Here is a 14,770-nt window from a genome sequence, read left to right as displayed (position 1 = left end):
AAAAAAAAATCCTAGTGCGTAGTAAAATCCATTTACTAGGTCATGAACAGCACTGATTTTTAATGGTCACTCTATTAATTACATTGCATTCTTAATACTGCTTGTATAAAAACATGATTAAAATAGTTATTAAACACAAGAAAGCCGATAGTTAAAAATAAAAAGTCCAAAAGCGTTTAATATGAACTTTGTGAATTACATAAAATTTGTCTGGTTTTTAACAAAAATTATATGATGTTCTTATTAAACTGTTAAGGAAATTAGCCAGGAAAAAAATGTGGATGAGCATGTAAAACAATACCCTAAAGAGAACAAAACCTGACAAAGCAGTCTACTGATAATGCAGTCTACACTAATTGGAATAAATTCTTGAATAAGTCTGTCTTAAATTTATAATACAGGATATAAAGTAAACCCTTTGGGTACTAATCTCCTTTAGACAAAGATTAAAAAAAAAAAAAAGGTAAAACAGCTTCATAAATTATCTATAACTGAAGGCAAATGAAAATTCTTAAAAACAATCTATCTAAACCGGCCCAATGGAAGATAAACTGGCTTAGTCCTGAAACTTAATTCTTTTTGACGATTTAACTCTGTCCAAAGCATGGCTGCCTCTTCTTTGTTTACAATTCCAATGTTCTCCTGCTTTCTTTCACCACTTCCTCTCACTAAAATTAGGGACCATATTTTAATGACCCTATGAATTCATTTTGATATTAAGCATTTCTCATATTTTAATCCTCCTCTAACTCTTAAAAAAAAAAAAAAAAAAAAGGATTTCTTAGGGCTCCTGATTCCCAGTTGTGTTCTTTCCACTTTATTTTTATTTTGGCATCTCCCTTTCTCAACCTTTCTCAATTTTCTGCCTGAGCAAGAGTTCATGAATGATAGGCTTCAAAGAATACACAAAGCCTACACTGAAAAAATTTTATCCGTGGATGAATAAGTGCACATTTCTGAGAAGGGGTCTACAGCTTTCATAAAATTCTCAAAAGGCCCCCAAAAGATTAAGAACTATCATAGTAGAAGTATTTCTGTTGCTGGTAAAGAAAAATTTTGAAAGCAGAGAGGCACACTTTTTAGTCTATTAAGGGTAGCTGGAGAGATATAAATTAGAAGAAACACTTCTTCCCCCAAAGGTTATCAGTTCTTAAAGGGGTCACGAGCTGGTGGCTTCTAAGAAGGCCTGAAAGTTTAGCCTATCACATATAGGCAAATAGGCCTTTCCCTCTTCGTCTAGGGGTATCTGAGCTTTTTCTTCAAGACGGGGACATATAGCAGTAACCAAAAATCCATGTGAATGAAGACCACGTGAATTAGGAACACAGATACCAGACATCCTTAATGGAGGCTCTATTCATACCTATTTTCCCTTTACATTATTCCTGTTTTATGGTATACTTAGATTAAGATTTTTTTTCAATGCTTCCATTTTATTTATCAAAACAGCATCTATATATACTTAAAAAGCAAAGCTTGCTGCCCATATGACTTGATGAATCCCTTGTAATAATCCCAGGGAACCCTCTGGGACCAAAGGCTAGGAACCACTGCTTTATACCAGTGATACTGATAAAGTAGAAGAGAATAAACATGTGCAGTTTATAATATAGAATTTCTCCACTTGGAAAACAGAGGGCATTAATAAAGCTGGATAAAAACATCTTAACTGGCATAGAGAAGCAACAAAGACATCTTCTCTGTAGCTTTACTAACCAAGATAATTTTCAAAATGAGGGGAAAATGTTTCAGAATATCCAAGGACAGGGAGCATGAGGTTTTTATGCTTAACAAAAGTGGGCACGAAGTGTGGAAATTACTACCATAGACTTTCTTCAGCTTTTCGTTTCCCTTCTCTTTGTCCTAGACTGCTAAACACATGCGGTAAAAGCATTTCTCCTTTTTTTAAAATGGACTAACAATACCTGGTCTGGAGAGATCTGCCTCACTGAATATTTGCATAATCCACTTGAGTAGTCAAAATGGAACATTTTCTGAAGTCCTCCAAAGTCTAATCCAGGCTTGACCCTCTTTTGGGTCCCTGTTCTTTCCAACTGGGCCCTAATCTATTCGGTCTTCACCAGAATGCTCCTCACCTTAAATGTAACTATATTTTAAGTCTTTTCCATTGCTTTCTTTCTAAAATATCAAATCCAAGCAAAGGATGTCCTGCGCATGGTAGACAATAGTGATTACGAACAAAAATCTAGGGTGAAACTGTCTTGATTTGAATTTCAACTTTGCTATTTATTAACTGCATAAATTTGGGAAAACTGCTTAAGTTTTCTAAGTGCGAGCTTCCTATAAAATAGAGAGAATTATAGTGCCTACAACTCACATGGTTGTTGTGAAGATTAAATGAAGCTATGCATGCAAATTGCACAGCATAGTGCCTGACACGTAGTAAGTGTTCAACAAGTTAGTCGCTATGATAACCATAATGATTTCCTGTTTCTACTGTCTCTTATTTTCATTGCCCCTCTGCCTCTAACGTCTATAACCATTGTCCAAGCCTGATGAACGTGGAGGTAATACCATAAAAATTATAACCTTACAATAGGAGGACTAACTAGTAAAGTAAAATTCACTCTACTCCCTTCCACTTAATGCACCTGGTCAACAATCATCCCTATTATTTGTATATCAAGTCAGGGGATAAAGCAAAGGAGGAGAAAAAAGACGCTACTATGAACACACGTGCTTCTCTGGTGGCAAGAATATACTGGATGTAAGTCATAAGAAGATGTGAGGAAGAACAAAAAATTTGAGAACACAGCAACTAGAAGAAAGTAGACGGCAGCGATCTAAAAGAGAAAGAGAAAAAAGTTTGGGAGAGGAGAATTTTAGGCAAAAGAATTTATATAGATCTATTTAGAAAAGAGGGTATAGTTTAAGATGCGAAAGAGACGGGATTTGCTGAAAGCAGGATAGCCTGAAAGACTAGAAACAAAAGAGCAAAGCATTTGGCAAGGGATAAGAAGCAACATTACACATGAGTAAGCTAATCACATTTTCACAGACTAGCATTATGAAGAGGTATCTGCAAGGCTGGGCTAACCAACCAAAAACAACACAGAAATGTGCATCCTAAATACAGTAAATACAGTTTAGGGGCATTAAAAGAAAAATCAATCCAGTTGTAAACACGGGCCATTATTAAGGCTTGCCCCTTCAAAGATTTGATCTACAGACTAACAAAAACTCAGTTTGTTTAGTTTTCTAGTCAGTTCTACGTATCTGAAACTTCACTACAATTTCCTTTCCTAGTAAAACATTTCCCCGTGCTAGGACTACAATCCTTTTTTTGTTTGTTTTTTAATACCAAAGGGAGGTGTCTTATTGGAATCTACTAAAATAATTTTAAAAATAAAAAATAGTATCATTTAAAAATCAAGTGGAATAATGTAGACTCAAAAGTTCCACATCTTTATTGGATTATTTTTTTCCCCCAAATCAAGTCAATAAGAGCCAAATGAAAAATAATAGCTTGCTTAAAAATTATATCTAACAGTTTACAAGTTGCTGAAATTTCATGTATAACCAGAGTCAACTGCTGCATACCAAAGAATGCTATAAATATCACCTGAATTAGCACCAGTCTGGTGAGAAAAAAAGTGTATCATATCAGACAGACTTGCTACCTGTTCAAACATACCTGTACCAGTCAAAAGTCCAGCACTCTTCTTTTGTGCATAAGCGCGTAAGTGGTTGGACAGGCTAACAGCACTTCTAAACGTCGTATTGCAATGCACACATGTTCTAAGCTTCACAGGCATACCTATCGTTCAAAAGAAAACTATAATCCAGTTCTACTTCAAAAAGTGAAATTTTCTTAAAGTGTGTAGAAAAGTACCACAATAAAGATGGTTTAAAAAATGGTCATTGAATTAGCTTAAGATGCGGGGGGGGGGGGGGGGTGGGAATTATGTTAACTATTATTAGTTTGTAGTTAGTATGTAGAGGTAATCCATGCTCTTTGGAAAGGGGGAAAGAGGAGTGGCTTGAACCTGAGTCCCTCTGGATTGAACACTATCACTTTCTTGCAGATTTCTGTGTTACGCAGATCATTTCCTAAACTTAAAATACAATCCTGTGATTTGAATAGCACAGTTCTGTTGAGAAGTTTCAAAGTTTACAACATTACCAATAAAAAGAATTAAAAAGTCTAGTTGACAAAGTGGTAATTAAAGTGTTTTATCCACAAAACCGTAAAAGGCTCAATACTAAATTAGGCTTTCTGATGAAGGCTGGGAGAAAAGGTGGTAAAACACACCACTGAACAGCTGTGAGACACAACATTTTATTCAGGGCATTTTATGTTCATTACTCTGAATGCGCAATCAATAATGAAAGTTAATGATTTTAAGTTTTTTGCTAAAATCTTTGTGCTAAATAAATGATCAACAAGCTAACATCTTAGTCATCACAGAAAGAAAACATGTTGAAATAATAAGCAACTCCTGAGTTCTCAGATAACCCTCACTCCCCCAACACATTTTAATTGATTTCTTCAACATTGCTGTAATAGCCACACCTATGTTTTCCTTCTCTGAAGTGTATTACACCTTGGTCAACACAGCTAATACATCTTCCTTACATTTTTTCCCTCTAAAAAATAGTAAGAGTTATTGACATTGGAAAAACTTGCTTCGTATGAAAGAAAGAGCCCTATTAACCAGAAGCCCATACAAGCTAAATTGTTTTTCAGACCACTTACAATGCAAAGTACGCTTTCCTTACACCAAACCTGCATTACAAATATTTTGGATATCCCAATATTTGCCTAAACAAGCCAACGTTATTTTACAGTAATTTTATTTATTATTAATCTAATGACCAATTATTATTACCTCAGACACATTCAACAGAGGGTTCTAATCATTAGACCATCTAAGTTAATGTTCAACATATTTAACCTCCAAAAGAAACCTATAAAGACACTTAAAATTCTTCTAATCTAAGAGTATAAACCAGACTCAGCAATACCAAATAAAGTTTGGCTACTCTATCTGCCACATCATTTTCCAACACACGCAAAATGTACCTTTGAAAAAGAAAAACTATTGGTTTACAAGCACTAAGCTAAGCCATCTGTTCTGTTCCATTAAAACATTATTGTAAATTCTAATACCCCAAACAAATACATTTTATACTCACAACGGTTCTCCAAAACTAAACTATCATGCAATACAATGAGGAACTGGAAAGACAGAAGTTTCTTTGGGTTAATCACAACGTACAACAGGCACGATCCATTTAGCTTAAAGAATCTGTTTTACCTAAGCAGTAGCCAAACCAATAGCTCAATCTTGAAAACATTATCACTTTGGAGCACTGGCAAAAGCATGACAGTGGTTTGCCTTTTCAGCAATCCTATACTTTCGACTGTGAGGATGGCGCAGGACCGGGCAAGCAGTGTTTCATTCTGTTGTACGCAGGGTCGCTATGAGTCGGAACCGACTCGATGGTACCTAACAACAACATACTTTTGAATAATGTCAACCTCCCATCCACAGAACCATCCCCAGCCATAGCAAGTTTCGTTTTTACAGATCAGCTTTTTTTCTTTCGTTCTCACCTTGTAATCTGACCAAGAATTGAGGCACACAGAACTCAGAGCTGATGGGCATCAATTGAGTTACACAGAAATGACAATATAACAACCAATTCTGTGCTCTGCAAAAAAAGCAGCTTAAATAAAAAGATTCAGAGAAAAAGTATTTTCTACAAATTTTCCATTAAACATAATTAAACTGTGTTTAAATTAAATATGCTAAAATAGTCATAAATGTCCTCTTACCTGAATGCATAGTCAAGTCCATTTTTTGTGGCTGATACATCAACGGACTATTCTCATTTAATGGAAGTACACATTTCTGAACAAATCTCTTTCTTGCAGTTTGATTATGGATCTTTTGAGGAGAAAGAGCAGAATTCCTTTCTTCTCCCATCCTTTTATTTTTAAGAAGTTCTATCAGTGTAAGAGACTTTTTCCCACCAGACAATTCTGGCTTTGTTTCAACACAATCGTTTAAGAAACTCAGCCCATCTTCCTCTGATGCAGACACTGATACAGCTTCCGTCTTCAGGCCATTACGGTACGCTTCAAGAGGTATAACATTTTGGGATAAAAAGTCATCACTTGATGCAAATTTTTGAGCTACAAATGGTCTGGGAATGATACGACGATTGTTCAATGCCTTTAAGATTTTTTCATATTTTTCTTCATTTTGCATCATCTCATTCAGAACACAGATTGGAGATTTGTGAGCATCCCATTTGGTCTTTCCCAGTCTTTTCAGGTGGCCTCTAACATGATTTGATAATCCAATTTTAGTATCAAACCAACCACCACAGAGCTGACAAGTGTGTTCAGAAGTGGTTTCAGACTTCTCTATAGCTAAAAAAAAAAAAGTTTAAGAATAATATTAGAATTTTTGATAAACTGACCACCCTAAAACTAATTAACCCCGAAATATTATACAATTCTAATAAAGAACAAAATTAAACAAAATATTAACAGCCCCTGAGTTTGAATGTAGACGTATTAGCCCAAATTACCAACATGAGAACTTACCTTTTCTAACTCGCTTAACAGGTGTTCCTGTGCCAGTCCTTTTGAAATGTTGCATTTTGTCACTTGTGGCTATTTGTTCTGGTGATACAACATGACGGGCTTCATAGCTTAATCCTGCTCTGTGAAGATGTCCCCGAACATGATTTGACAACCCAACACCTGTTTCAAATGTTGCTGGGCAGTAGGGACAAGATTTCTTCTCAAGAGACAAATCAGACCAATGGAAAACAGAACTATGCTTTGACAATGAAGTTTCTGCATTTTCTAAATGCTGAGGATCGTGTATATCATGCAAAAAGTTATTAGTTCCTGTATCTTCATAATATTCAAAGTAAAAGCCATCATTTTGATCATAACTAAGGGCTGTATTTTCTCCAGGCTCCTGACCTTCTACCTTGCTTTTAAATAGAGGGAATATGTTTACATGTTCTTGATTAATATCGTTATAGGTTTCTTCTTCTATAGCCTGCGTAGTGTAGTCACCTAGTTCAACATTATCCCAAGAACTTTCATCTTCTGTTTCATAGCTATCTTTCTTTTCAGCAGAATTAAGCTTCTGCAAAACAACAACTGTCATTTTATGTAAAAAATCTGGATAGCTATCTAGGTCTTCTCCTCCCACAGAACTTTCCTTCTTAGATTCCTTAACTACTCTCTTTACAGCTACACGCCTATGTTCTTTCAAACCTTCTGGCCTTTTGGTGTCAGAGTTACGAGAATCTGAAATAAAGCTATCACTGTGTGAGTTACTTGATGATGAAAACAGATGTAAAGAATTTAATGAACTAGCTTCCTCTTTTTTTAAATGCAGAGGATATGAGTCACCTGATTTTTTAATCATTCTGTAGTTTTCATATTTGTGTCTATATAAATAGTTGCTATTTGCCTTGACGTTAGATTTTTCTTTTGCTGCTTGATGGAAATACTTAGGTTTTTGGTCAATGCTGCTTTTATTCGTAACAGTCTTAGGAGAGCTGTTTTGATTGCACACATTTACACCTGACTGGGTGATGCTTTTCCGAGCTTTCTGTATTCTGTGTGGCCGCTTGTGGAATTTCGAAAAATTACTTGATTGTGAGCCTGATCCAAATGTTCGCTTTACATCTTGTTTTAGAGCAGAGTTCTTTGGAAATGTAGTTGACTGTTGTTTAACTAATGGTTTAGTGCTAATAGTATCTACAGATTCTTCAAGGATATCATTTTTTCTCTTGTCAAGTCCAAGAGGACTACCAAATGAATCAATGCATGATGATGAATGTAGGTACTCTACGTGTTTTTTTAAAATACTTCTGGCTGAAGTAGTAAAAGGACACATCTTACATATGTAGGTAGTTGGTTTTTTGGATGACCCTGTAACAGAGTCTTTCATGAAAGCCTTTTTTTGCGTTTTTCTCTGGGCTATATCAGAACTGACTATAGGGCATTTTACCACTGCTCCATGGGCAATACCGCGATGGCATTCCAATTCATTTTCTGTCACTGCCATGAAGTTACACTCTTCACAGCAGTAGTACCTTTTATCTTTTTCATGGGTTTTAGCATGTTGCACAAATGTTTTAGGGCAATTGGTACCAAACACACACTGAGGGCACTGTAATCGTGCACTTCTTCCTTCATCCTGAAGTTCTTTCAATTCACGAATTTCTTCCATCAACTTCTGTCTTCTTTCTTGGTGAATAATCATATGCTTTAGAAGTGAGTTGCGATCTCGAAATGTCCGTCCACATTCTCTACAAGCATATGGCCTTGGGACATTAAGATGGCGAAAATGACTATTTCCATCTAAATGATACATCATATGCCTATGGAGGTGCTTTTTCTCCCTAAAATTCACATTGCACTTTGTACAGGGGTAGAATGATGGCTCTTCAGCGCTGAAAGTAGCAGGTGACTCGGAATCACTGTCTTCACATTTCTTTTTTAAGGAATTTGCAAGAAAAGTGCTAGTATGAACAGGTGAACTTTCTTCTCCACACTTGTCTGGGTTATATATTAGATGTCGAAAAGCATCCACAGATTCCAAGTCTTCATCAGTTGACTCGGGCTTCACTTTTGATAATGCATATTTCTGCGAGTCTATTGCTTGTAGTTCCTCATTTTGTTCCAGAATGTCTACTTCTAGCATTTTTGATTTATTGGATATACAATTAGAATCACTGAAGCAATCCTCAGTATAACGAGTTATCTTGCTTACATCCATTTTCCGCTTTCTCTTTTTTTCTAGACCCACTTTAGAGTGAACTGGAGCTTTATCTACTGTGTCTTCATTAGTCATAAGAAACTGAATGAACTCTTTTTGGGGATCCCAGTTCGTATCATTTTCTGACCTAAATTCATCTGTACCTGAGGAAATTCCTGTTAATGTACTGACACAATCATCTTTTACCAATAAATTTTCACTATCTTCACCCACCTCTACTTGATCTATTAAAGTGCTATCTGACTTTATACTATTTCCTACTGAATTCTGAATGTCACAACCAACTGTAGCAGAGGTAGGTAGTTTTTTAATGGAATGAGCTGGATTCTTAGCATGTGCTACATCTGATAACAAAAATAAAACTTGGTGCTGACTTGCATTCTGTGGTGTAGACAGCTGAAGATCTGCCGCCACCTTCAAAGTTGAACAGGATTCTGTTGCTGGCTGATCCACAGGCTGTCCAGTGGTTAACGAAACACTGCCTTTATTCATATTGGAAGTCTTATTTAAGGAGGAGTGTGAAACTGGTCCATTAACAGCAGCTCCTTTAGGCAAGATAAAGTTTTCACTAGAAACAGTAGGAGCACCAGCATGTATAAATAGAGTAGGCTGGCCTCCACTTAAGGCTTTTTCAGATTTGTCCTTTGACAGTTCTTCAGGCAGAGTCAATGTATTGTTTTTCTGAAATGATGTTTGACAATCTTTTGGTTCCGGAACTCCACTCTCCTTCTCTGAGATAAAATTGTTGTCATCTAGGAGTTCTTCTTTAGCACCAGTAATATCGGCGTTTATCTTCGTATCATCCATGTTGTTGGCAAGCCCATTTAACACATTTAGTCTAGAAAATGGAAAAAAAAAAAAAATTTAGAATTGCATGAAAGAAAAAATACTATTAGATTGGGTATGGAGAGTTTAAAGTAAACATTTTTCATTAGTTTAATTTTCTACTTTTCATATTGAGACCCTAATTTTTTTCTTAGAATGAAGAAACACTTAAAAAATTAAAATACTTTAAACGTACCTGAAAGGATAGTTTTTAATTTGTGCTAGGCAACAACAACCACCAATATTGCATATGTACAAAATGTCTAAGGAAAAGCAAATATATAAACACACATAGACACACACACAAACTCACACATAGATACACACGCACACACACAAACAACTCACATATAGATACACACACGCAGCATAAATGAATATGCTACAGAAGAAAAATAAACCTTAAAACCTCATATATATAAATTGATAATAAAAAGAAAATTATTTCACTTAAGTAGATTTATTATTAATGTATACGACAGACATTGCAGAGAGGTAAGAATTTTGCCACTTAAAAAAGCTCATTCACGGAGGAAGGAAACAAGATACCTCTCAGTAAAAGATCTTATTTGAATAAAATTCGTTATCAACATCAACAGCTTATTATATAATGATTTTTATTTTTAAAAATTAAGAAATTTCACTCTCAACACATTTTAACATTCTCCTAAAATTATACCAATTAATTACAAACACCCTTTATTCATAGAGGTTCACTGATTCTTTATTCAAATTGTCCTTAATTCTAAATTAGTAAAGTTGAATTTAGTGAAGTTTTATGTTACTTTAAACTTCCACACTTAAAAAAAAAAAATCACACTTAGGGCCCCCAAATTCTAGCCATTCTCTAAGGTAGTTATCCCGTTTATAATCTGACAGCCTAGTACGATGGCCTAAAACATTTTACGATGAAACACCATAAATATATGTTAAGTTTTTAGTTTAATTCATACAAAGTGTAGCTAACATTTTTCCAAGCATTTCTGATAATATATTTAATCCTTATAACAATACAAGAGAATATTTTAAAAGGAAATGAGACTTCTGAAAATTTAGGAGACATATATACCATGGTTGTAATGATTTCCACTACTATGAAGAATTCCTTTGAGCTCTATTCTTATCCTGTTCTTAGAAAAAGGCCATATTGTATTAGAATCGCCTCTCTCCTCAGAAGAACGTACGCTCTCTGAGGGCATGGACTGTGACCTAGTTACTTTCCTACCTCTAGAAACTAGCATGAGTTTTTGGCACAGGTGCTCAGGCAATATTTGTTGAATAAGGAACTTAATGAATGTTGAATGAATAAAAACACAACTGTAAAATCAAAATAAAATTTCCTAAAGTATAAGAAGAAAAAAATAGTCATCTTCCTATGAAATCTAGATACCCCATTCATGGTTCTGATTTCTTGACTCAGCAACTGTAGCATGGGCTTCAAAATATCCAACAATCCTCATGAACAAATTAAATCAACCTTCAAATAGTATTAACTATTTGAAGCACTGCCATGAAGTTTCATATTATTTTTGATTTTATACACAGTGGTATCTACAGTTTATTCATTCTCCAAATACTTATCAAGCCCTTACTATGTGACAGGCACTGCACTAGATATTAGGGATATTATAGTAAACAAGACAGACTAGGTTCCTGCTCTCAGATAAAGAATAAAGCCTTCACATTTTTAATAGTATTTTTAATTCGTATAACAATTAATACTACTTAAGGACAGTACAAATTTATAATTCAATAGAAATTAAAACATTTTCAATAAAGTTCATTATTTCTACTATGTTTTATAGGACCAATTTCATACTTTTTAAAAACTAAATCTCAGTCAAAAATTAAAGAATTGGTCTAATTATCTTTTTATTATTTCTTAACTTGGAATAAAAAAATTTTTTTTAATAGACACTCATAAATATGATCTTATTCTTTCCACACGACAGATTTTTTTATACAACACACACTACAAGTATTACAAATATAATTTCTTTAGCATTATTATTTATACCAACAATCATTTTTCTGTCCCTCATAGGTCTCAGAATTGTTTTAAGATTGGCGTATTTCCATAGTAGTAAAAATAGATTCCCAATAAGATCATATTCAACAATATCACCCCAAAATGGTGCTAATGCAGCACCCAGCAGGAGTCTCAACATCACATACACAGAAGTTAAAAATGGGCAGCACAAGCATGTGCTAGGAAGGAGTGTGCAAATGTCAACGAAAAGAAAAGCAAGCCCTGATGCTATACACCATTATCCATTCCTGACATTTCTCATTAAATTAGGCAGAAAAAGTAAAATGTCTCAAGAGCAACAATCTCATAAATATCTGAAACAGAAGACAGATTTTATAAAAATGACTTAAGCCTGAAAGACACTTACTTTCTATTCCTGCTTATTATAATCATGGAGGTAGACAAATATATGCTCAGACAATTTGAAAGGCTGTATTAGTTTTTCTCAACAGGAAGCAACGTTGCTAACGAAGTGGTAAATTCAGTGTTAATGAGTGGCTTCACTGTTACCACCTCAGAGGTAAAACCTTCCATGTTCCATGTTCCACCCATCTGTTCTGGTGTTAGAGGTTCAGAGATGGAACAGACGCTTCCCATTTAAAGCAACTTCACTGGTACCCCCTGAACAGCAGGGTGACAAACTATGAGAATATCATGTCGGCTTGGAGACTGCATCCTCATTATCAGATGGCTTTATAAGAGCCTTCCGTAAGTTCACATTCTGAAGATACCAAACTGTTTCGCTCAAACACATAGAAAACTATATGCATAACAGATCTTTTATCTACAAAATGCAGCCAACAAAAACAAAAAACAGATCACATGAAATATTGTTAAAATATAAAATGAGATCTTTAACCAGCAAAGTTTTCTTTTACACTTACATAATGAAATATGGCTTAAAAAAAAAAAAATTATTTGCCCCAAAATAATAATTACCTCTCTTCAAGAATAAAAGAAGTTATTCTTTTCCAGGTAAGTTGGGAAGCACATTAAAATGTACAGCATCAGAAATTGACGCACTAATTAGCAGTAATTAAAAAATTTTCTCGCTTAAATTTCAAAATATATTTTAAGTACCAAATGTTCAAAATACATTTTTTTCTTAATAACTGTAATTAAGACTCACATTTGTTGCACTGAGACAGAATGCAAGACAACAGATCATCAGAATCTGTTGCCATGAGTAACGGATTTAGAATTTTGACATAAAAAATTTACTCTCTCTCTACATTTGTGGATGCTTGTATGGTACCCAGACAAGAAAGCATTTGACCTACAAGCTAATTTAACACTGTATTAAATAGTTTTCCACTACCTTTTAATCTTATAATCAAATACATATAATAGAGCCATCGATACCAGTTATGTTAATATTATAAAGTACGGAACATATTTGAAGTAGGCATTATTCATTACTTAAGTTTAAAATAAGCAAGTTCATAAGTTATAATAAACCAACTAATGATATAGTATTTAACCCTCCTAAATTCCAATGAATTTTTTATATCAATCAGGATCTTTTTGGAAAACGTTTGAATAGTGTTACTATGTCTTCTCCCATGTAATCATATAACCATAGAAATTTTCTTTTAACTTAATTCAAAAATGTACTTAAAAAAAAAAACTCACACACATTATAAAAAGCTGTAAATGGAATTTTAAATCTACATAAAACGTATTTCAGTTTCTAGAAAATCATAATGAGTTCTACGGCTCTAACTGCCTGTAGTTATATACTGTGAGCATTAAAAAAAAGTACAAAGGTCAGATCTGTCTTCAGGATGACAGATCATCACTTATGTGCCTCAAGCTAGACTTATTGTCTCAGAAATCTCAAACATCAGTATTTTTGCAAACTATCAGCACTTGCTATAACACCCTCACTACACTACATCTTGAGGTTACTACAGAAGAAATGAGGTGATAATTGCATATTAACATAATTATTCTGTAATCCCTCTGAGCAAGCTTCCTAGGTCACTCAGTAATTCAGATTAGATACAACCTTCCTGTCATCAAATCTATGCTGTCCACTTTCTGTTCATGAATAATTCTTTTCTGATAGAAAATTAGCTTAATTTCATTCTTTTATGTACATTATTAATTGTATTTATTGCAAGTAGGTTAACATTTTTTGAGTACTTATTACATAATTCCAACCTTTGTCATGTAATATAATTTCACACAAAAATAAAGTAAGATTTGCCCTGATTCCAACTGAGATCATTAACAACTATATTACACACCTATAAATAAATAATGTTGGCCAGTAGCTGAGTTATAGTTAACGATCTGTCAGGTTTTCACAAACTCCTTGTTCCCTGAAAATTATCCTTGAGAACACATGACAACTTCAGTTGGTATATGAGAGTGGGTCAAGAAAAGAAAACCACTCATACACCATCATTCTAACTGTAAAACAAATCTTAACTGAAATACTACATCTAAAATTACTGCAGTATTTAAACTGATATATACTATACATGAGGTACAAACATATATTTAAATCTCATCCAGTCTACAATGCAGGTGAAGAGCACACTATATGATCAAATCATCCTAGGAATACAGTAACCTACTTTGGATGTCACAGTGAGAGGAAACACTAATAGAGAACACTCATGAGTGTATCCAGCATGCGTTTGACAGTGAAAATCATGCTACATAATGAAGAGAGAACTTGATTATGTTTAGTCCAGCAATCAGCTACACAACTAACAATCTTCAAATGTTTAAAGGTTTGGAGTATAAAAGGCAGAACACATGGTCAATTGGTCTTAATCATAAAAAGAATTTCATCTCAATATCAAGAAAAACTAGAAACAGGAACCTTTCAACATTGTAAAGAGTGTCTTATGCTGCAGGGAATTTGAATGGTTCAGCAGGTTAGATTGACCATTTGTCAGGAACACTGTAGAAGGGAACATAGGGTTGGAGATTGGGTAAATTGATTTCTAAGGTCCTTTCTAATGTGTGCTATAATATGTGAGTTCCACATTTGTTTGGACATAAGCAGAAAGAAACAGAGCAAAAAACTGAGGTGAGGATTACACTACTGGGCCTAAAACAGCATTCCCTAATTTCAAAATTACGTGAAGTAACCCTTTAGATAACTAAAATATGTTGGTAAGCAGAC

The 14,770-nt window shown here is 34.4% G+C and overlaps 1 protein-coding gene across 8 annotated transcripts in view; it reads right to left on the bottom strand.

Moving 5' to 3' along the window:
• ZNF644 (zinc finger protein 644) overlaps window positions 1-14,770 on the bottom strand; it is a 134,147-nt gene that overhangs the window by 13,935 nt on the left and 105,442 nt on the right. For 4 of the 8 annotated variants that reach the window (XM_049879834.1, XM_049879833.1, XM_049879835.1 and 1 more), the window contains 2 exons: window positions 6,578-9,615; window positions 5,801-6,400 (listed from right to left, as the gene is read on the bottom strand). The exons of 3 other annotated variants lie outside the window; for them this stretch is intronic. In XM_049879834.1, coding sequence (XP_049735791.1) covers window positions 5,801-6,400; window positions 6,578-9,615 — 3,638 coding nt within the window. Of the gene's footprint in view, window positions 1-3,655; window positions 3,898-5,800; window positions 6,401-6,577; window positions 9,616-14,770 lie in introns of those variants that run through there. One more of the 8 variants, XM_049879836.1, reaches the window with a different exon arrangement.

The sequence above is a fragment of the Elephas maximus genome, chromosome 3, assembly GCF_024166365.1.
Source record: "Elephas maximus indicus isolate mEleMax1 chromosome 3, mEleMax1 primary haplotype, whole genome shotgun sequence".
Taxonomy (NCBI): Eukaryota; Metazoa; Chordata; class Mammalia; order Proboscidea; family Elephantidae; genus Elephas; species Elephas maximus.
Note: the sequence above shows the minus strand (reverse complement) of the source record. Positions and strands in the feature narration are given on the sequence as shown.